The sequence below is a fragment of the Elephantulus edwardii genome, unplaced genomic scaffold, assembly GCF_000299155.1.
Source record: "Elephantulus edwardii isolate Elephantulus edwardi_28Jun2011 unplaced genomic scaffold, EleEdw1.0 scaffold00027, whole genome shotgun sequence".
Classification (NCBI taxonomy): domain Eukaryota; kingdom Metazoa; phylum Chordata; class Mammalia; order Macroscelidea; family Macroscelididae; genus Elephantulus; species Elephantulus edwardii.
Window position 1 is genome coordinate 231,884 of NW_006399777.1, and position 23,048 is coordinate 254,931.

Here is a 23,048-nt window from a genome sequence, read left to right on the forward strand (position 1 = left end):
CTCTAGACTGACATCATTGCTCTTTACTGTTCTGGAGAGATCCCTGACAGCAGATTTTCCCAATGCAATTAATCTTTTGATTTCCTGGTTGCTGGTACTAAGAATGTTGATTGTGGAGCCAAGCAAACTCAAGCTGCTAACAATCTTAATCTCTTTACTATCTATCATGATGTGTCCTTCTGGTCCAGTGGTGAGAATCTTTGTTTTCTTGATGTTGAATTCATATTGAATTCTGCAGTCCTTGACCCTCTGTAGCAAATGCTTCAGGTCCTCCTCAGTTTCAGCAAAGTTGTGTCATCTGCATTACATAATACATGTTGTTAATGAATCTTCCTCCAATCCTGATGCCACATTTCTCCTCATAGAGCCCAGCCTCCAGGATAATCTGATCTACATATAGAATGAAAAGATATGGAGACAGGATATATCCTTGGCGTACACTTTTTCTAATTTTGAACCATGCAGTATTTCCTTGTTCTGTTCTGACAACTACCTCCTGGCCCAAGTACAGGTTTTGCACTAGCATGATCAAGTGTTCTGGGATTCCCTTCTTCTCAGAGTCAGCCACGGTTTGTTGTGATCCACACAGTCAAATGCCTCTGCATGGTCGATGAAACACCGGTAGACATTCCTCTGGTACACTCTGCTTCCAAAGAAGATCCGTCTGAGACTTGGTATAATATCTCTAGAGCCACAACTTCTTCTAAGATCCAGCTTTCACATCTGGCAGTTCTCTGTTGATGTGCTGTTCCAGTCGTTTTTAGATGATTTTCAGCAGGATCTTGCTTGCATGTGATATTAATGATATTGTTCAATAATTTCCACATTCTGTCGGGTTACCTTTTTTTGGAATGGAAACAAATGTGGATCTCTTCCCATCAGTTGGCCAGGTGGTTGTCTTCCAGATTTCTTGACACAACTTGGTGAACGCCTCCACATTGCCATTATTAGAACTTGCTTTGTTTTTAACTGTATTATAACTTGAGTGCAGTCCATCTCCTTTAGACAGTGCACACATTTGGTGTCATGATGTTGGCTGCCGTCGGTCCTGTATCCCCCTCTTCCTCTCCCTCTCCTCCCCAGGCCCCTGTGCCCATGCATTCTCCCTGTCTCCTGCCCTTTGGGTTTGGGCACACCCTGCCCCTTGGTCTCATGGGACACCTGTGTACTGGGGACTGCCTTCCTCCCTGAAATTATTCCCTTCTCCTCTTCAGTGAAAACAAAAAACTATGAATGAGAGATCCATGTCCAAAATGGCAGCTGGCAGCAAGAAGTAGCTGTTTAAATTTAAAGGACGATGAAATAAAACCACAGTCTCAGCTGCACTGGCCGCATTTCAAGTTGTCCTGGATGCGGGAGGCATTGAATGTTTTCCGCCTCACACACGTTCTCACTGGGCAGCAATGAGATGAACTGTGTAGTCTAGAGAGATACTCCACTTTGCCAACGACTCAAGACCCTTTTCTTACTCGAAGCTCACCATGGTGTTCTCAGCCTAAGATACAGTAAAAGCAGATTGCAGCAAGGTCTTAAACCAGAAGGTGGACGAGCTGAACAAGACCCGAAGTAGATCAATTGTCATGCCTTCTCAAGGAGATTACCTTCTGGCTTCACATGATAGCTTCCTCCGGCCAACATAAAAATAATCTCCTTTTCCCTCTCTGTAAGTATTGCTAAATTCTTGAAGCAAAAACATGTTCTGTCAAGCCCCAGCTTCCTGTTAACATGACATTAGTGGAAGAATCCAGCCTATGATTAAATTAAAAAGGGAAAATAGCTGAACAAAAGAAGGCTGGGATTTGATCTTTTCCTGGTAAATTTAGTTGCGGGAGAAACAGGAAGACATTATCTCAGTGCCAACATAATAAAGCATCATCTGATCTACTCCCGCCCTTGCTCAGTGACTTTTTCCACAAAGAAAAGAGGAGGAAGAAGGGCTGTGGTGGGAAGGAGGCGATAACGCACACTTCTTCCTGGGGTATTCAGTTCTGATTTTTCAAAAAGTGTTTTCCAGCCTTTATAATTATCCAGTTAAATGTACCCATCCAGTTCTTTTCCTAAAAACGGGTGACATTTGAGTGCTATAAAATTAATAAGAATGTATTGCAATGGACTTAATTGCTTTCTAGAAAAATTTCATTATGACTCACACGGTTGGAGATAGAGATGTGAGCCGGAAGTTCCTAGACCATCAATCTATCTGATTCCTTATGCAAATTTTCTTGAGAAAGCTATTTTGTTGGGGAATGAGGTCTCCGCTTGATTATTTTTTTTTTCCAGGCTCTCTGCTGTCCCAGATTAGAAAGCTTGGGAAATAATAACTGTTAGGTTAGGTTAGGTTAGGTTAGGTTAGTGGACTTAAAGAAGAACTCAGAGAGAAGGAGAGAAAGCTTAATGAAGCTTTATTAAAGGGGGGAAGGCGAGCTCCCAGTTGAGTTCCTCATCCTGGAGATGCAGAATGGGAAGTCATACTGTGAACTTACTGGGAAGGATTTTTATAAACAGAGTCTTTAGGGAGGGACATTCCATTCTGATTTACCAGCCACCTGCTAGCTTAGCCAGACAGGCAAGGCCGTTTGCCTTCTTATCTGCAGCAGGCAAGGCCATCAGCATTTGAGTTCTGAATTCCTCATTCTTCTCTTTGACCCTCTTTGCCCAGACTAACAATAAATCAGGGCAGTGGAAACATTTGGACAGAGTGTATCAAAGCAGACACTCATGCTTGTGCCTTGTCAGCATCTTAGAAACGGACTTGGAATCTTGTCTCTTGACGCCTGATCTTTGGTGGTTCAGAGGCTTTGTGTCTGGGTTTCCCGGATTGTGTTCCCACAGTTTGTTACTCAGCAAACATTCAGTGGCTGAGACAGAGTGAGTCCTGGGGTTCCTGCGTCCGTAGTTTTCGTGAAGGTGCCATTGCATATGGTGTCCTGCACGTCACCCAAACTGCCTCTACGCAGAGAATAAAGGGAGGGAATTTTTAGAAATACAACGGCACAATCTCTTGGGAATCACCTTTGAGTCAGACCTGACTTACAGCAACCTTGTGAACAAGAAAAGGACCAAACCCCCAAACCATCGCCACGTTCTCTGTCACCTTCACCTTCTGGTTACTTTTGATCCTATGGCTGCAGCTGCTGTACCCGTCCATGTCAGCGAGGGTCTCTGGTCTCTCACTCACCCTCAACTTTACCAAGCATGTTATCCTTCTCAAAAAACTGGTCCCTCGTTGCCATCTGTCCAAAGGGCATGAGCCTAAGCCTCGCCATCCTCCTGTCTAAGGGACATTCTGGCTTCTGTCCTTCAAGACAGTGGTGGTCATCCTCTGGAAGACCCAATTACATTCCCAATTCTTCCCCCCCCTTTTTTATATATACTTTAAAAAAATTATTATTAAATTTAATGAAAGTTTACAGAGACTTTGGATTTCCATTAATTTATTGTTACACTATTCTCCTTCCCCACCCTTTCCCCCCAGTTTACTCTTCTCTTTGAAAAGTAAAAGAAAAATTCTTTCATTGTTTTACAATCCCACCCCAGATCCACTCCACCATGTATCCTTCGCTCTGGACTCCTGTCATGACAAAAATACCTAACCACATGTCACTTTTAAACAGGTGTCTCCCTCATCTGTTTCAATGTGGTATACATTATTTTTCCCCTCTTTTCTTAAGTTCTCCCCAACCCCAAGGTCAGTCCTGTTTTACAACACTGGCACTATGCAGTATTTGTCCTTTTTTGACTGAGATACTTCACTCAGCATAATGTCCTCCAGGGTCACCCATTTTGAATAATATCGTATGAGTTCCTTGTTTTTCAATGCAGCATAGTATTCCATTGTGTGAATATACCACAGATTCTCTATCCATTTGTTTGTTGATGGACACTTAGGTTGTTTCCAACTCCTTGCTATTGTGAACAAAGCCGTGATAAACATGGGTGTGCATATATCTGCTTGGATGTCGGTTATAGTCTCTTTGGGGTAGTGGAATTGCTGGGTCAAATGGTATCTCTATTTTCCAGTAGTGTAATTGCTGGTTCAAATGATAATCACTATTTACAACTTTTTGAGAAAGTGCCATACTGCCTTCCACAGTGGTTGCACCATTTTACATTCCCACCAACAGTGAATAAGGGTTCCAGTCTCTCCACAACCTCACCAGCATTTGTTGCTTGCTGTTCTGTTAAATTTTGCAATTCTGACTGGAATGAGATGATATCTCATATTTGTTTTAATTTGCATCTCTCTTGGAGCTATAGATTTTGAACATGTCTTTATGTGCTTGTTAGCTATCTGAATGTCTTCTTTGGGGAAGTGTCTGTTCATATCCTGTGTCCATTTTTCTATTGGATGATTTACCTTTATCTTATGGTGCTTAAGTATTTTGTAAATTCTGAATATAAATCCCTTATCTGATATGTCATTACTAAATACTTTTTCCCAGTTGGTGGCTTCCCTTTTTACCCTGTTGGAGAAGTTTTTGGATGTGCATAGGGATTTGATTCTTAGAAGGTCCCATTGATCTCTTTTATCTTCTCCTGGTTGTAGATTTTTCAGGATACTTGGAGGACTGTTTATGTTGTGGATTAGAACTACTAGAGGTCTTCCAAGCTTTTCTTTAATGAAGTTTAGAGTCCTTGGTTTTAGACCTAGGTCCATGATCCACCTTGAGTTGGTTTTTGTATATGGAGTGTGGTGCGGGTCTTGCTTGAGTCTTTTGCTGATAGTTTTCCAATTCTGCCAACACCATTTCTTAAAAAGGCTGCTGTTTCTCCACTTAACTGATTTTGTCTCCTTGTCAAAAATCAGTTGACCAGAGATAGATGGGCTGATCTCTGGGTTCTCAATTCTATTCCATTGGTCCATGTGTCTGTCATTGTATCAATACCATACTGTCTTTACCACCAGTGTAGTAGGATTTGAAATCTGGGAGTGAGATACCTCCTACCGTTCTTCTATTTTTAAGGAATGTTTTGCTTATTCAGGGCGTCTTTTCATTCCAAATGAAACTGGAGATTGCCTTTTCCATCTCCTTGAAGAAGAAATTAAGCTGTTTTTGAAGAAAGCTTTCTAGGGCATTATATGCTTGATAAAAACAAAGAGCTTTTCTCCCTTTCCCATGCTGTTAGATTGCTAGCAGAGGACGCCTGGGCAGGATAAGTAATGTTTAAAGGCTGAGAGAAGAGAAACACAAAGAGCAAGTTCATTTACAAAATAAAGGAATCTCTTAGAAAGAAAAGGAGCCATGGAGGCTAATCCTTGGGGGTGGGGTTGGGGGGTCTCACTGCTACTTGCATGGTTTGAATCTACCCTCTGTGCTTTGGGAAAAGATGGGTAGTTCCTTCCCCTTATCATTTATATCGGACATCTGAGAGAAGGATATTATGAGTAGGAAGCAACCCAGTGGCAGTGAGCTTGAATTTGGGAAATTTTAAGAAAGAAAATTGAAAACTAAAGAATCTGTAACTGTAGAGGACTAGGAGAGGAATATGCTGGAAGGTTCTGAGGGGACCCAGAAGGTGAGGGTGGCCATGGGACTGCAGTGGGACATGTGACAGAGGCCTTTCATGGTAGGACTCCACCACCTACCTGCCCGTTTGCTGTGTGGTAGCAGCTGTGTGTTGCCATGCTGTAGCTATGCCACCAGTGTTTCAAATACCAGCAGAGCCACCGGTGGTGCACAGGTTGCAGCAGAGCTATTTGGATTAAGAACAGGGAAAAGGCCCAGTGATCTACTTGTGATAATTAGCCAGTGAAAACCCTAGGGATCATGGTGGAGCACTGTCCAGGAGGGTCTAGGGATCACAGCAGAGCACTGTCCGGGAGGGTCTAGGGATCACGGCAGAGCACTGTCTGGGAGGGTCTAGGGGATCACGGTGGAGCACTGTCCGGGAGGATCTACAAAGTGATCCCTGTGGAAGCACACAGTGGCCTTCATTATTGGCTCGAGCACACTCACAGCTCCAGCACACTCAACAGCTCCAGCACACTCACAGTTCACTAACAGTTGTCAATTCAGGTGCAGGACCCTATATCATCTCATTGTGTTACATATAAGGTTATTGTGAGTCAAGACCAACTTCATTGCAAGGAGTAACCACAAGTGTAGGATCCTCCTGAGTATCAGATGAAGGTCAGCGCTAGGATCAGGTGCCCTGATGACCAGTACTTTGTTGATAAACATTTGATAGAAGAACTTGAGAAAGGTTACATATATTATAATTGCTGTTCTTCTGCGCTAAGCGGTGGGATGAGCAGATAAAATAACAATAATAGCATTTAACTCATGAATACTCATTATGGACCAGATACTCTTCTGAGGACTTTTTATAGAATTTATTTCATCCTCAAGAAAATCCTACAAAACTGTTATTACTAGCATTTGACCCATGATAAGACTGAAGCAAAGTCTTCAAGTCACTTTCCAGAGCTAAACAAGTGAGCGGTGGAGTTTGGATTCCAATCCAGATACTCTCTAGATGCATTGTGCATCTGTTGTTGGTGATTGCTGTCAAGTCGAGCGCAACTCAGAGACTCTTTAAACAAAAGCCCTAATGCCTTCCCATAACTATCGTCATTTCTCCGCATTCATAGAGTTTCCAGAGGCTTGTGGTTTAGGAAGTGGATGCCACTCCTACTTCCAAACGTGTTTTACAACTAGGAGCTCCACCAAACTCTATCCACAATGGGAAACCATTCTGGTATTTGACAGCCCCATGGCACGAGGTTCAGTATCACAGCAACTCAGGTTACATCGTACTGAGCATTGACAAAGAGTGATGTCCAAAGTGGGGGAATGTTCCTTCAGATATAACAGCATGCGTTTTGTTTAGCAGTGCTTAAGTGTCATCAAGTAGAATATGACTGAGAGTAAGTTTTGCACAAAAGACCTAAACTCTGTTCTATGACTAACATCATTTCTGTACAGAACTCTGTTCTATAACTAACATAATTTCTGTACATTTATAGAGTTTAGAGAGTTTGGAGAGTTTCCAGAGGCATCTAGTTTAGGAAGTGGATTCCTTCCTGCTTCCCAGCATGAATCAGTCTGGAAGCTCATCCAAACACTGTACACAATGGGTAACCATCATGGTATTTGACAAGACTATGGAACAGTGTGCAGCATCGCAGCAACTCAAAGTTGTTCAGTGCAGCAAATAGACAAAAGATTGCTGTGTCATTTACGGAATATTTATTTCAAAATTTATAAATTTGGCCCGAGGGCCACAGGCCTAAAGACCCTGCAGGGTTTTAAGCCAACACCTTTGAGCAGACTTCGACCCTAAGCAAAGGCTCAAGGACACCCACTCTTCAGGGGAAAAGAGCAATAATACACATCCAACATGACCCCCCAAAAAGTACGATCCCCAAAACTTCCCTTTACTTGCCCATCAGGACCATTATCCACAAGCAGCAAAAAGCCAAACTCCCAGAGTAGAGTCTTCCAGGCCCCTGCCAGCAGTCTCCTCCTCCCCTGACCCTTTGCAGGACTTTGAGCCAATGCCTTTGAGCAGATTTGCACTTTAGGCAAAGGCTCAAGGACACCTAAAATGTGAAAATGTTCAGCGTTAAGCCAAACCACCACCAGTGAAGCTGCCTTGTTTTATAGATGGTTGGTCTACATCATGGAGACCTACTCTTCAGAATACACCCCAGATTAGCAGCACTTGAGCACAGACTCCCAGGCCCTGCCCCAACTCCTGAATCAAGGTGGACTTGAACAGATTCCAGATGCTAACGTTGTATCCAACGTTAAAGTCAGAGCAGCCCTACACAGACCATGAATAGGAAACTCTAGGACAGGCGGGCCTTGACCATGTCTCTCCCTTGGCATACCCAGTCACCCAAGAGTAGGTCTAAAAGTAGACTGGCTTGACCATCCAAGGACAGTAACGGTGAGCAGTGGAGACGTTCTAGTGGAGGGGCGCCTGGTTTGTACCTGGCCATGTGGGTGATGCCCAGGGGTCAGGCATCCTGAGAGTAGGTCACTTATGAGTAGATCTGAGAGTAGATTGACTTGATCATCCAAGGCCTGGTGGTGGTGAGCAGCCAAGTTTCTGTGGAAGGACACCTGGTTTGTGCCTGGTCGGGTGGATGGTGTCCAGTGGCTCAGGCACCGAGCCCAGCCCCAGGCTCAGAGCTGATACCCTGCAAGCTTGTCATTTTGAGGGGGAATGCTGTGTGATAGAGACATCAGCTCCCCAGCTCGCCCAGATGTTCTGGGCGTTTGGAAAGTCTGAATAATGTTGAGGCCAGCAGGGTGGTGATTATGTACTTACTCTTTTAAGACAAACTCTGCTCTGTTGGTTCCCTTGTGAACTCAAGCTGAATCCCTTCCTCTTGAGCTGTCTATTGTCTTGACATTGTTTGCAGCTCATTCAGAAACTAATTAGGTTTCAGGATCAGACTATGAATATGCTGAACTGGTGTGTGTGTGTGTGTGTGTGTACACATATAAATGTAAATTATCTGTGTGAAGGGAAAATTATAATTTGCTTCTAAAATTGGCCATAAGTCAGCTTTCACCAAAATAATGCTTGGCTGGCATTAGTCTCTGTAAAACCAGGGTACTGTATGAAAGACAACAGAAAGGATTTAAATAGGCCATGGAAAATGTATTGGTGATCTGGCTGTATTAATGCTGTTCTCTAAGAGAGTGTGAAATGACTTGTTTACTCCACATTATCTGGGGCTGGAGTGGATCACTCATCGACAGAGCCCTAGTTTGTGGTCACTTCTCCCCAGTGAGCTTTATTCATGCCAAGGCCAATCTGCCTCCACTGACCTGTGTTACTGCAGAAGTCAAGGTCAAGGTTGCAGGTACCTCTGGGCAGGCTTAGGAGCCAACGTGCATTGCAGTACCTGATCAGGACATTCCCCTGTACATGGACAGGGGAGGCCAACAGGGATGCCCTACATGTGTCTGGGAGAAGTAGGGAGCTGTGGGCTTTCTGCTCCCCTCCCTTTCTGGCTCTCATTTTCCTAGATTGTTCTAGGAGAGTAAGACACTCCAAATTGGAACATGGAGACTGTAGTGGCTCTTGTCAAAGTACAACCAGATAAAAGACAGACAGACAGACCATTCGGAACTGGAGCAGCCTGTCACCTATGGTGCCCAAGGAGCTGCACTGATTCGTGGCTGGTGTTTTCATTCCTAAGATCTGAGCGCTGTGCTGCTAGCCCAGGGTGGTGCCTATTTTGCAGTTCGAATCCCCTAGCCAGTCCTCAGGGGAAAAATGGACAGTGTCTTCCCATGTGGTTTGTATCTTCTTAAAGCCTGCTGGAGGTCAGCTGTGAGTCAGTTCTGATGAGATGACCTTGAGCTTGGGGTTTTTGAGAGCACTGTGGTGTGTGAGACACCTTCAATGGACAGAAGACTGGCATTAGAATACAAGCACTGTTTCCAGTGAGAAACTTGTAATCAGGTTCTGGGCTCCCTACCTCATGCCAGTGTGGTGGTCAGAGCTGTGCCTTATGGGAATCGGGAGGGCACAGCCTGGCGGGTAACTGTGCCTCCTTGTCCTGCGCTCTGTGAGGGCCCTGGCCAGAGGTAACGCTGTGGCATTGGTATCTCTGTCAGGAGTTTGAGCGGTTTCAGGGCCTCTCCAGTCCTGAGCATTTGGCAGGCTGAGCGCTTCACAGTGTGGTTTCTTCACAGGCTGTAAGGAGATGAGCTGAGCCTCTGCAGACGAACGGGGCACGTCCGGGGTCATGTGGCCGTAGACATGAGCATTCCTCAGAAGAGACTGGGCACGTTGGGCCAGTGAGGTGCAGAAGTAGTCCCTGGGCTAAAGGTGTTGGGGGAAACATCCTGCATTTGCAATGTCTCTTAAATTTGTTAGTTATTATAAGCAAATTTAAGAGAGAGGACAAAGTAGATTTTTAATTGCTTATTATATTTAATTGCATATTATATTAGTTATTAGAAGCAATTTTGAGAGATAATTCAAAGCAGTTTGGTTTATTCCATCGCAAACACCTTCAGATGCGGGACTCCTTACGCACTGCTGTGTGCCTGACAGGGCTCCATTCCTCAGTATTTAGGGCTTGGTGGTGCCAGGGAATTGCAGTGCCAGCACCAGGGTCCATGGCCGAATCCACCTGCTGCTCTGAGGGAGAAAGCTGGGCAGTCTCCTCTGTGCCCCTGAAAACCCACCAGAGGGGCAGCTCTGGGTTGGTTCTGCTCCAAGTACACAATAACAGGCAGATATTGCTGCATTACAAGCTTGTCTCTCAAACACAACCGCTTAAAACAGCCGCACCACGTCTTAGACACAGTTCTTGAACATTTTGTAATTGCTGTTAGGTGCCATCAAGCTGGTCCCAACCCAGCAGCCCTGTGTACAGAGTGAAGCGTGGTCTCACCTCACAGTTGCTGTGAGCCAGGGGTCGGCCTGGAGTTGCCAGTTCCCTGCTGTCGTGGTGCCCAGTGCTGCTGGAGCAGAGACTTTCTCATAGCGTGAGAGGCCAGGCGTCCAAGGCAGGGTCCTGACCAGGTCACTTCTGCCCTGGTCTGGGGTACCTCTCGTTCTTTGCTCCCTGGTAGTTCTCTCACAAGGCGTCTGTCCTCTCCCACATGCGCTCTGTGTCTAATTGACTTTTTTCTAATGCAGCCTACTGGGCTGCAATCTAATTAACATAGCAAATAAAATCCTGTCTCCAAACAAGATTGCATCCACAGGTATAGGAGTTAGAATTTCAACGCGTTTGGGGAGTGAAAAGGAACACGACTTAATTCATAGCATTTGTTTTAGGGTCTCACGTGGGGCTGCAATGCAACATCAGCCAGAGTTGCATCTCCACTGGGGTTCACCTGAGACCATTCCGCTCCAAGTTCACTGTTGATGGCAGACACAGTTCCCCTCAGCCTCTTCTACTGAGGACCGTAATCACCACTCAACTGTAGAATGTCATCACGTTAGCTTTTTATTGATGAAATCACAGTCGTAGATTCTGCCCATGTTTAGGGAGAGGGTCACACAAGGACATGCTGTCCTCTCTCCTACTGTCGGGTCTATGTCTTGAGTCAGTCCCATCAGTAATCTAGCCAGCAATAAGCAATCAGTGTGCAGGGGTCAGCCTCCTGGGGCCCAGAAGAAGGCCGTGGAGGCTGAGTCAGAGGGGAGGGGAGATGATGACTGCCTTCAAAGTCTTAGACAGTCACAGACTTTCTCTTCTTTCATCCAGGCAGCTAGATGTGAGGACCACACTGATCTTTGTCAGTTTCTTATTTGGCAAATAAGTAACCAAAGCCTCAGAGTTTCCCATTGCCTAAAGGACTGAGCCCCCCAAATTTAAATCATATACTTCAGCAGTAGAAAAAAAGCCTTCTAAACATGCAAGCCTGGAACATTTGTTTATTCATTTATAAATTATGTCAACTCACCATAATCAACTAATAACTCAGAGTACTATGTACTCTTAATTAAAGATGTATTTGTAATAATTGAGTATATAAACCTACTTTTAAATCTTGTGCATTGAAAAAAAGAATTGACTGACTTCTTATCACGTGTGACTAGATTACCATCGCTTTCAACCAAATAGGAGGGCTGGTGTTGTCAGGTGCCATCATGTGGGCTCGAGACATAAGGACAATGTGTTCACTAGAATGAGCCCTGCCTGATCCCGGCCATCCTCCCATCCATGCTGCGCTAGAGCACGTCGGCACAGTCATGGTCAGTCCAGCAACCTGCAGGCCTTCCTCACTGGTTGATAAGAAGCTGTGCTAAAATCCCCAAAGCACGTGGTTCAAATCCTCCAGATGCTCCCGGGTAGAAGGATGGTCAATCTCCTTCTAAGCAGTTTGTATTTCTGAAAACACACTGGAAGATCAGCTGTGCACAGTTCCAATTTGACAACACACAGCAACAACAATGTGGCAATGGCCTTACGTGTGTCAGAGATGATGAGGATGGCACAGGATAGAACAGAGCTCCGATCTGTTGTTCAAAGGATCGCTATGACTCAAACTCAACTCGATGGCACCTGACAAGAACAACCATGTGATTGAGCTCACGGAAGCTGCGCTGCTCACCCTGAGACAGTGTCCAGCTGGTGCTGGGATTCCACGAGCTTCTCCTAGGGAGGAGGATGGGCAATCGTTCCAGCCTCTGAAAACACACTGGAGGATTAGCTGTCAATTCCGATTCCGTGGCAATGGCTTTGAGGGTTTTGAGTAATGTGACAAGTGGAAGTGACAGGGGAGTTGTTGTTGTTAGATGCTACTCATTCAGCCACAGCTCTCAGCGACCCTGTGAACAGGACCTGAACTTGGCCCTGTCCCACATAAGCCTCCTCATCTCTGACCCTCCTGAGCCCGTTGTTAGAGACCATGTCAGTCCATCTCATCGAAGGTCTCTCTTTCACTCTCCCTCACCCTCCCCAGCATGAGGGCCATGTCCAAGGTCTGACTTCTAACAAGTCCCACGTACGTGAGACGCAGCTTCCTATCCGTGCCTCCCAGGAACAGGCTGGCTGCATTTTCTCCAAGACAGATTAGCTTGTTTATTTGTCCATCCATGGGATTCTCAGTTCTCTCGAATCCATTTCCTGTGCCTCACACAGGACTTCAGATTCAGGGTCTGGGGGTCTTCGTCTTGAAATTGCCTTGCTGATGTGTTGAGAAGTGTGCCAGAATTTAGAGAAGGCAAATTTGGGCCATTTCTTCAGCTAAGACAAGAATTTTCTACAGATCTAAAAGGAACAATTTTGCTTTTTAAGATTTTGTAGATGTCTTTTGCATTACCAGGAAAGTTGACTTTTCAGTGAATCCTGCAAACTTGGAATATAACTGAATTGATTAGCCAACGGATCTGTAAAATTTCACACACCCCAGGCATTTAATATGGAACTAGATTACAATTTTCAGTCTATTGCACTAATTCATTAATATAATTTCACAGGCTTCAAAGTGTGCTATGCAAATGTATGCAAATCATGTAGGAAAATACTCTTCTTAACCAAGCAGCACCTGCCTCTTTTCTGCCTGTTTGTTTGTTTGTTTTACTGGGCCTGTGCCACTGGGCTGGAACGGGAGATAATAAACCCCTACAATATTTAGGCCTCTGCATAGAATAATTGGCTCGAGGGTGATTAAGGGGCTTCTGCCTTTCTCAAATATTGCCATGATTGGCACATCGTTTTCCTCTTTCTCTCACTGAACACAGGATGAAGAAGATGAGCAACATTTACGAGTCAGCTGCCAACACGCTGGGCATCTTTAACAGTCCCTGCCTGACCAAAGTGGAGCTGCGTGTGGCGTGCAAAGGGATTTCCGACAGAGATGCCCTTTCCAAGCCAGACCCCTGTGTCGTCCTCAAGATGCAGTCTCACGGCCAGTGGTTCGAGGTAGGCTTGTCCAGCAGAGTGGGCAGCGGAGTGGCTGCGTGATTACCTCCAAAGGCTTTGACATTTTCTGTCTTTGTGTGGCTTTGTTTTGATGACGTGGGAAATTGTAGAACTGAACAGGATGCAGTTTCTGCTTTATACTTCCTTCGTGTGGCTGTTCCTTCCTGTGGCTGTTTGGATGTTGTGGATATTTTTACACTCAACCTTTCTCTGAGAGCCTAGAACTTTTTACTTACCAAGAAATATTTACAACACCCTCTTTGTTCTGTCTCCTTAGATCTCACCATCTCTGAGTTTGGCCCTCACTTCACCCCTAGCACGTGGGTGATAAAGTACAGGGCATGGTGTGTGTGGTCTTCGGCCATTGACAAGGAACAGGCAGCCAGAGATTCAGGAGCTCAGGTGACTGTTGACGCTCCAAAAAAATTGTTCAAGGATCAATCATGGCCAAGACAGATTCATAAGAGTTGTTTAGACGATTAGAAGTCTAGAAAAGGAAATTCACAAGGAACAAGCACGTGGTGGTTTGGCATAAAGGTGTCCTCTTGGGTGGAACGAGCCCACTGGATGGAGTCCCTTCCGTAAGGTGCTGAGTTGGGTGAGAGGACCAGGACAGGCAGGGGGAAGACGCTCCACAGGGTCTCAGACTCCAGGCTGCGGTGGGTCCAAGTGTCAGTCCTGGAAGCCAGACTGGGTACTCGCCATGAGGAATGTTTGCTCAGAGCTGAGGAGTAGAGACTAGGCCTCAAAGGCCATCCTCTGACCAGTGTAAAACAGAATAGTGCAAGGGGAGCCAGAGCCGGGAAATTTTGGATCTTTGGGCAAGGGTGGAGTCTGCTGGGGCGTTGTGGATTTGATTAACAGCCAGAAGTCCAAGAGAGCAGTGTCCAGTCCCCCCAACAGTGATGAAGCCCCGCTTCCAGACTGAAGAAATGGCCTTGTCCCGTCTCCCTGGGTTAATGCGGCTGTGCTGGATGGCCGTCCTCAGTCCGGGTCGGATGGAAATGGAAGTAAGCTGGCTCTTCCCTGTGGAGATCACCCATAGATCCTGCAGGCTGGAGGTTGTGGTGCCAGAGACGGAAGTGAGGACATCAGCCCGGAGTTTTGACTGGCCTTGGAGGGTAGGCAGGTCCCCCAGGTGCAAGTGCAGAACATTTGTGGTGTTTCTCACACCCTCTCCCTGGCATGCAGCAGCTGGCCAGCGGTGGTGGGCATGGGGTGGGTAGTAGTGCATTTCTGCAAAAAGAGAGAGACTGTAGATTGTTGAGACTTGTCTTGGTTTTTTTTCCACTAAGTTTTTTCAAATAAAGACTGACTCATTTGCCTGTTAAACTCTAAGCTGTGTTGGCACCACACAGAACAGCCCGGGAAGGGTGGGGGATTGGCCATCTGTGCCAGCAAAACTCCATCTGACCAGGTGTTCCTCTCACTGGTGAAGGTATTTTGGACTGAGGAGTCCACTAACATTAGCTGAGCATTGGTGCTGACCAAGTGCAAGCTGCTGTCCTAGTGCTTCATGGGAAGTGATTTGGCTGTCACAACAATCCCGTGATATATTACCCTTGTCTTATAGATGAGGAAAACAGGGTGCAGGAGGTCGTATGACCCTCACAGGATTGTTCAGCTTCTGGGTGGGAGTCTAGCACAAATCCGGGTGGTCAAACAACACAGTCCTAGGCTCTTTGCACAGTTTTACCCTTTTGGCTTGGGGGCTGGTGCGTCTCTCTGGAGGTCTGGGCCTCAAAGCTGTGGATGAATCCTGCATTTGGATTCTTGTTTATTTACTTACACATTAAAACAAATTGGATCAGGACTTGATTTTAGTCCTTGTTAATGTCTTCTAAGTACGTGATCTAATTAAGTCGTGTTTTAAAGTTCTGGTCTCGGTGGAGGCTGGAGTCGGGAGAAACAGAGCGTGCAGTGACGACGGCAGTGGCCTTCTTCCTTGGAAAGCCAAGGACCAGAGGACTTTGAATGTGATGGAGGCTTGCTGAGAAGGACGAGTGGGCCAGGCATGCGGTAGAGCCTTGAGGACACGTTGTCCACTCCCCCCACTTCTCCTGTTTACAAACAGCTGGGAGGTGGTGATCTGCTCTGCTCTGAAAGGAGACTGGCAGCAAGCTTACTGGTGCATGTGTGAGGCATCAGTGACTGCCCAGAGAGAGGCCTGACAGGCGCTGGTGAGCAAAGGAAATTCAGATGAGGGCAACGCACGCACGTGGCGAACGAATGGCCTCCCTATGCCTGCAGGGTGCCCCGGCCGCGGGTGGGAAATGAAGCAGTGTTTGCCGCGATCTTCCTGTGTGAGGGCCTTTTTCTTCTTAGGTTTATATGGGTTTTGTGTTCATTTTACAAGACATAAACGGAAAACCTATATGGCAAAAATCACTGTGAAAATTAGGGAAGAAAATTCACCTCTATGACTCTCTAATTTCCTTAATTCAAGTTTGTTTTCCTTCATTCAGCGGTTATTCATATATGTTCTTTTTCAGTCTTTGTTTCTAATAACATCTTCTCACATGATTTTGGGATGCTTCAATTGCCTAATGATGCATTTTCCATATTATAATAATACTTATCATTATGATATCACATAAAATACATTTACTTAATTATGTTTTATGGAAATTGCTTCAAAAATATTGCATTTTACATGACATTGTTGTAACATCTCCTTTGTAGTGACCATCAGCCTTTCCCTGACTCCTGAAAGCGTAGCTAGCAGAGATGCTGTCGGAGGACCATAGGGACAAGACATGGGACAAAGCATGGGGCAGACCAGAAGGTTTGCTCCACTTGCTAAATAGCCGTTTTAAAGTCCCCTGTTAACAAGTGTTTCCCAAAGCAAGTTCTGCAGCCCACTGCCAGTCCAAACCATTCCACACTAAGTCACGGGTTATGTGACAGGTTATAGATAGACTCCCTGCCTGTTTATCTAGAGAGTATTAGCCATTAGCTGGCCTAGACCACACATTTGGTGCTGCGGCTGATGTACCATCTGGTACTTTCACAATCTCTGCTCCGATATTTTTTTATTTTTAAATACTCCTAGTGATACACATTCAGGATGCAGCAGGACAACAGAGGCCACGCCGGGTAGCAATAGGAAGACTTTTATCCAGGGAACTAGTAACAGAAGTTCTGGAAAGGCTGAAAAGCTCCAAGGGAACCCAGAGACTAAGTTTCATCGCATTGCTCCAGGCCAGAGCGGGAGTGAGCTCAGGCCAGCTTGGACAGGCTGGGAATGCTGATTGTGACCAGAAATGGGCCTGGTGGTGGTATTTCTACTGCAGAAGTTGATGCACACACCCCCCCCCCAAATCAAAGCTCCGAGTGCCCCACTCCAGCCTGTTGCTAGACATTTACATGCTCATCTGGGGATGGAAGGATGGCAGGAGTTGATTTTAGTCTTAAAGCCTCAGGTCTGGGCTGCCGGCAGAGGCTGGGTCTACCAGGGGAAACTGTGCTGGACCCCAGAAACAGCAGGATCTTGTGCTGGGACACTGTGGGGGGAGCAGCCCGTCCCCACCAGTGGCTTCCCCTGGGACGAATCTTAAAGCCTTCATTGTTTCTCCCTCCTGCTTACAAACAATAACAAAGTATTGTCCACTCCACAGTAGAAAGAGGGTGCAGAATGCCTTTGAGATCAGGGTGATCAGTACAGAAACCTCCTAACTGCTCACACCGACTTGGCCAATCAGCCCCGTGGTTCTCAACTAGTAAACTCTCAGGTAGCAGCAATGACGACTTTTGATGCAAGATTGTTGCACCGCCCTCCCCTCCCCCATGCCTATAGTGAACCCCTAGAAGTTAGAGATCTTTTGAGTCTATTTAAACCCACTAACTCCCTACTCTTGTTACATGTTTAGTGCTGGTTTGCAAACACGAGCCAGGCACAGGAGCAGTGTGTGCTGATGTGTGAATGTTCCCATGTCCACGCTTAGATAATGCCTGGTTCCCAGGGGCCTTCTGTCTACAGAGTCACAGACTTGCCATGAGGTCACAGTGTCTCCTCACTGGAGACACAGTGGCTCTGTCACTTCTCTGGATCTTGTCTTTTTGGGAAATCTGGAATTGGCTGAAGAAAAAGCTGAGAGGCTAAATCGATCTACATAATGAAGAGATTAGAGTATGAGAGAACTAAGCCAGTGAGCTTATCTTTCAGGAGAGAATTTCAAGGTTTGACAAAAGGAAGGGCTCTATGTAGCCCTGTATGAGCCTATGCAGTCCTGTGGTGACAGTCATGCTCCACGTGTGCACTGTCCAGTGAGGGGCCACTGGCCACTGTGACGCTGAGCATGGGAGAGGTGGCCAGTGGAAAGGACAAGCTGCAGCTTTCAAGCCTCTTCTCTCTTTCATCTCCTTTGAATTGAAATGGACTGACCTTCTAATGGGCTCTCAGAGGCTGTCAGTCAGAGGGGAGAAGACTGTCCAACCGTCTTCCACAGAGCAGCTGGTGGATTTGAACCGCCCGCCTTTGGACTGGCAATGCAGAGCTCCTTCCCCATGTGAGTACCAGGCATCATCTACAGCCTGAGATGATGTGGTTGGAGGAGAAGGAAGAAAGAGGCCATTTGTCCACACATTACCTCTGGCTGTTCATTTTACAGCTTAAAGAGGTTGGCGAGTAGAAATCGGCATTTCCTTCTTTGCATTTCCTTTTATTTCTCAATTTTGTCTTTATTTTCAGGGACTTCCTTCCTGAAATCACTCTGCACAATTCTGATCTGTACAGATTATTCTTTAGAACAGCAAAACACCTTTTTTCCCGTCACTACAATTCTGGGGAGTTTCATATTCCTCTCTTTTTATTATTATTATTAATTTTAATGAAAGTTTACAGAGACTTTGGATTTCCATTCATTTATTGTTGCATTGTTCTCCCTGCCCACCCCACCCCACCCCCAGTTCACTATAACAAAGAAAGATTTTTTTCTTTTACTTTTCAAAGAGAAGGGCATTTCCTTTTCTCACTTGTGGTTACGGGTCTGGGGTCTGCGCTTTCCTGAATTTCTGGGAATTCCGTCAGAGAAAGTGCCCTGTGAGGCCCTGGTTTACCATGGCAGTTGGGAGCTGTGCCTTCAGATGGCTTGCCAGAGGAGGAGGCTGTGTCTGTGTCTTTGGCAATGGAAGAGAACACTTGACCTCTAAAGTGGATCACAAAAATGTGGGCCTGGATTTTAGACTCAGGAAGGTCTTCTGTCTGAACTTTGAGCTTCTAATAGCACTGAGGGTTAGTGACAAGGCGTCAGTGTCTTTGGCATATTGGAAATCAATCATTCTGAAATGCACAATTGACCGTGCGACTTTGCAGAAGAGCTGTGTTTGGAATGTAAGGTCGAGGAATGAAAGGACACAGGGCTGTCCTGAATTCCCCCAGAATAAACCCCCTGGGTGGCCTGGAGCTATATATAGTTGCTTAGTCATAAGAACGAGAGCTGCCAGCTCAAAGGCTGGAAGTTCAAATCCATTAGCTACTCATGGGAGAAAGATGAGCAGTTTCCTCCTGATTTAGAACCTCTGACCTCCACTAGAGGGTCAAACGTAGATGTCTTCCAGTCAGTCGCAGCCGTGCTCCACATCTCCTGGCAGACTGGTGAGCGTGTCCAGGGCTGTATGTGTTAGTTGAAACGTGTCAGTATTCCATTGATTCCGGGGACCTTCCTTTTTGCCAGTGCTTTCCGTGCAGCTTGAACTTCTTCTGTCATTGCCACTGGGTCTTGATCATCTTCCTGACATACTTCAGTGTCAGCCAACCCTTTTGGTACAGTGATTCTGTGTATTTCCTCCATCTGTTAGTACACCCTCTTTTCAAGTCCCTATTGACTCTTTCTCATACCCTCTACCTCCCCCCATCGGCCCACTAAATTCTGTCGCCCTAATGATTTCTCTTCATCTTTTGAAGTTGCCTGGTCACACAGGATTTTCTCCTTAACATCCTTCAGTATTGTGTCTTGAAGCTTGAATTTGTTTTTCAGTTCTTTCCACTTGGGAAATGTGGACTGAGTTCTTCCCTTTTTATTCTCCAGTTTCAGCTCTGCACAGTTAAATACTTTGTCATCTTGAGCTGCCCTGTGAAGTCTTCTGTTCAGCTCTTCTATTTAATCATCTCCTCTCTTTAGTTTGATTTCTTGATGCTCTAGTGCAATCTTTAGAGTTTCTTCTGACCTCTATTTTGGTTCTTTTCTTTTTCTTCTGTCTTTGTAATGACCTTTTGGTTTCATCATAGATAATATCTCGATGGCATCCCATAACTCATCTGGTCTTTGATCACTGGTAGTCACTGTTTCAAACCTGTTCTTGGGTTCATTTTTAAATTCACTTGGGATAGATTTAATATCATGTTTTGGTTCTCGTGGACTTGTTTTCATTTTCTTCAGCCTCAATTTGAACTTGCACATGAGTAATTATGATCTGTTCCACAATCAGTACATGATCTGGATTGTGTGCTGATATTAAGCTTCTCCAATAATTATTTTCACAGATATAGTTAATCTGATTCTTATGCAGTCCATCAGAGGAGGCCCATGTGTAAAGTTGCCATTTGAGTTGAAATACAACGTGAATGAAGGATTGTGAAACAGAATATACACGAATGAAGCCTAATGTATATGAATTTTGTATGCAGACTAATATAAAATAAAAAAAGAAGTCTTTTGAAGGAGTTTAGTCAAATGTAATATGTTATTTGTTCTTAACTGTGATTCCATGAGTATTGATTTTGCGTCCAAATAAAATTAAATTCCTGACCAAATGAAAAGGTATTGCCATGAATAAATCTTTGAATGTACAAAATTTGATCATTTTATTTCTGATCATTTCTGTCACTAAGTCCACCTTTTTCATTCCAGTCGCCAGTTATCATTAAGACATCTTGATTACATTTTTTATGAATTTGGATTGCAAGATTTGGTAAAAATCTTTAATTTCCTTCTCTTTCACGTTAGCTGTTAGAACAAATATTTGAATAGTAATACTAATAGGGTTTCCTTATATGTATATGAATAGTATCCTATCACTCAGAACATTGTACTTCAAGACAGGACTTGAAATTGTCTTTTAACTATGACTGCAACACCATCTTTTTCTGTTTGTCATTTCTGGTATTGTATGCCACATGAATTGTGTAAGTCAACATGGCCAAAGCCAGTCTATCTCAACTCATTAATCTCTAGAATGTCAGTGTTCATGCTCTGCATTGCGCTTTTCACAGCCTCTGGTTTTCCAGCATTCAGACTCTGTACATTTCTTGTTACAACTATGAAAGGATTTTTGCAGTTGATTCTCTTCCGTTTGATTGACTTCCACTCTGAGCTTTACTCCTAACACTGTAACTGTCTAAGTTCTTCTGTGAGTTATAGAGTTTTCTGAGGCCAACTATTTAAGAAGTGGATGGCTAATCCTGTTTTCTAGTCTGTTGTAATCTAGGAGCTCTACCAAAACCTGCCCACCCTGAGTGGTCCTGTAGCATTTGACATGCTGGTAGCATAGCTTTCAGCTGGAAGGTCAGCCATGAATTTATTCCAACCTGATGGCAATGAATTTACATGAGGGATTAAGCAAAAGAAACCCAGGTTCATGGAATCATGGAATGGAATGGAATGGAATGGAATGGAATGGAATGGAATGGAATGGAATGGAATGGAATGGAATGGAATGGAATGGAAGGCCCAATGCCATTGATAAATGCAACACAATCTCTATTAAGATTGCACCAGCCTTTTTTTGCAGAAATTCTGAAGTCAGTTCTCAAATTCAAATGGAATTGCAAGTAGTTCTGTATGTAATAAACAGTCTGGTTTCTTTAAAGTAACAGAAGAGCTGGCAACAAGGACCTTTAATTCTGTGGCATCAGTGTCCTGGATATTACTAGCTACATCTGTGATTGGGGTGAGGTTGTTCTGGTCTTCCTGTTAAACCAGCCCCTTTCTCTCACCCATCCTTCTTGAGTATCCTTTGGAGGTATTTGAGACGACCCTCATTTCTCCACCTGGCCTGAGTCCCTGAAATATCAAGTTCTAAGTTTGAGCGCAGAAGAGCGCAGAAAAAATGAAAATTAAGTCAATTAAAGCATTCCTTCTGGGTATTACAGACAAGCTCTTTTCTTGAAAGATCTTCTGCTCACACATTGCTGACTTGCAGCTTTTCAGTAGCTAACACCTAGCCTGGTAGAAGAGAAAAAAACAACAGTTTTCTTTGGTTATTCACAAAGTTTCTGCTGTGATTTGGCATCAAGCTTCCATTTGGGAAAGCTTTGATGCTGTTTTCTACCTTTACCTCCTCCTTATTGTTGTTGTGTACCGTAGAGTTGGAACCGCCCCATAGCTGACTCTCAGATGGGTTTTCAGAGGCAGTTAATCACACGGGAGGAGATTGCCCATCCTTCTCCTGACCTCTCCCTTAATGCACCCTTAATAAGAATGTAATTTCTTTTTCTTAATAAAGGAAAATAAAAAGAAAGTTGGTTTCATTGATATTAGGCATCTCTTATTCTGAACATTGACTAGAGAAGAACATCAAATGGGATGTTAAAGCCAATAATTTGGACCTCTCCAAGTTATTGAGGAGTAATGATGTCAGTTTGAGGACTAAGGTGCATCTGATTCAGGTCATAGTCTTTCCAATCACTTTCTGTGCATCTGAGAACTAGACAGTAAGAATGGTGAAAGAGAGAATTGATACCTTTGAGTTTTACGGTGTTGGAGAAAGAGCGGAACATCCGATGGGCGGCCAAAAGAACAGACAAATATGTCTTGGAAAGGGTGCAACCAGAGTGCTCTTTGGAGGTAAAGAAGATGAGACTTTGCCTCACATACTTTGGGCATGTTGCTAGGAGGTGCTATTCCTTGGAGAGGGACATGATGCTCAGAAAGGTGGAGAGTTAGCAAAGGAAAGGAAGACCTTTGACTCGATGGGTTGACACAGTGACTGCTGCAGTGGGCTCTAATGTGTCAGGGAGTGTGAGGACGGCACAGGATAGGACGGGGTTCACTTCTGTTGTTCGTAGGGTTGCTATGGATTGTACTCGACTCTACAGCACCTAACAACAACAAGGCCAAAAATTATTTCTTCCCCTCTGCCTGAAGTCCTACCTCTGTGACTAAGGAACTGATGGCCCTTGATCTACTATCTGTAAATGGTACACTTGGATGTAAAGAGAGATTACTGGCCTGCATGATACTTGGCTAAGTGACTTTCTTAAAATGAAATTCTCAAAATTGTCAACATTGTGATGTCTGAGAACAGATTCAAACAAGATGGGAAATAGTCACTACAAATGAGAAAAATAAAACGGTAAACAATGTGACCTGAAGTGTGCAGATGGTTAATCCTCTGTGTGCTCTGAAGATGATTACCAGCCTGGAAGAACACTGTCGAGCCTTGTGCAGTGAGGAGAGCACCGTGATGTCAGCTCCCTGCCACCTGGGCCTGGAGGTCAGGACCACGCTTTGAACATTTAGACGGAGCACATGAGTATTCTGAGTCCCAGGATAGAACTTGAAAGATGGAATTACGGGGACAGATTTGAGATGAATTTAGAACCTTCTGCTTCTACTTTAAGCCACCCAAAAACTTAAAAGGAAGTGTTGTCAACACCTTTTTTTTATTATATTTTATTAATTTTCATAAACATTTACAGAGATTTTGGGTTTCCATTCATTCATTGTTGCACTATTCTCTCCACCCTCCTCCCAGTTTG

The 23,048-nt window shown here is 44.8% G+C and overlaps 1 protein-coding gene across 1 annotated transcript in view; it reads left to right on the forward strand.

Annotated features, from left to right (window-relative positions):
- Positions 1 to 13,164: 13,164 nt before the first annotated feature.
- The window catches only part of CPNE4 (copine IV), a 355,861-nt gene continuing 345,977 nt past the window's right edge, over positions 13,165 to 23,048 (forward strand). Inside the window, exon 1 of the mRNA XM_006883318.1 lies at positions 13,165 to 13,348. Within this exon, the coding sequence (XP_006883380.1) occupies positions 13,169 to 13,348 (180 nt within the window). The 5' untranslated portion in view covers positions 13,165 to 13,168. The remainder of the gene's footprint in view (positions 13,349 to 23,048) is intronic.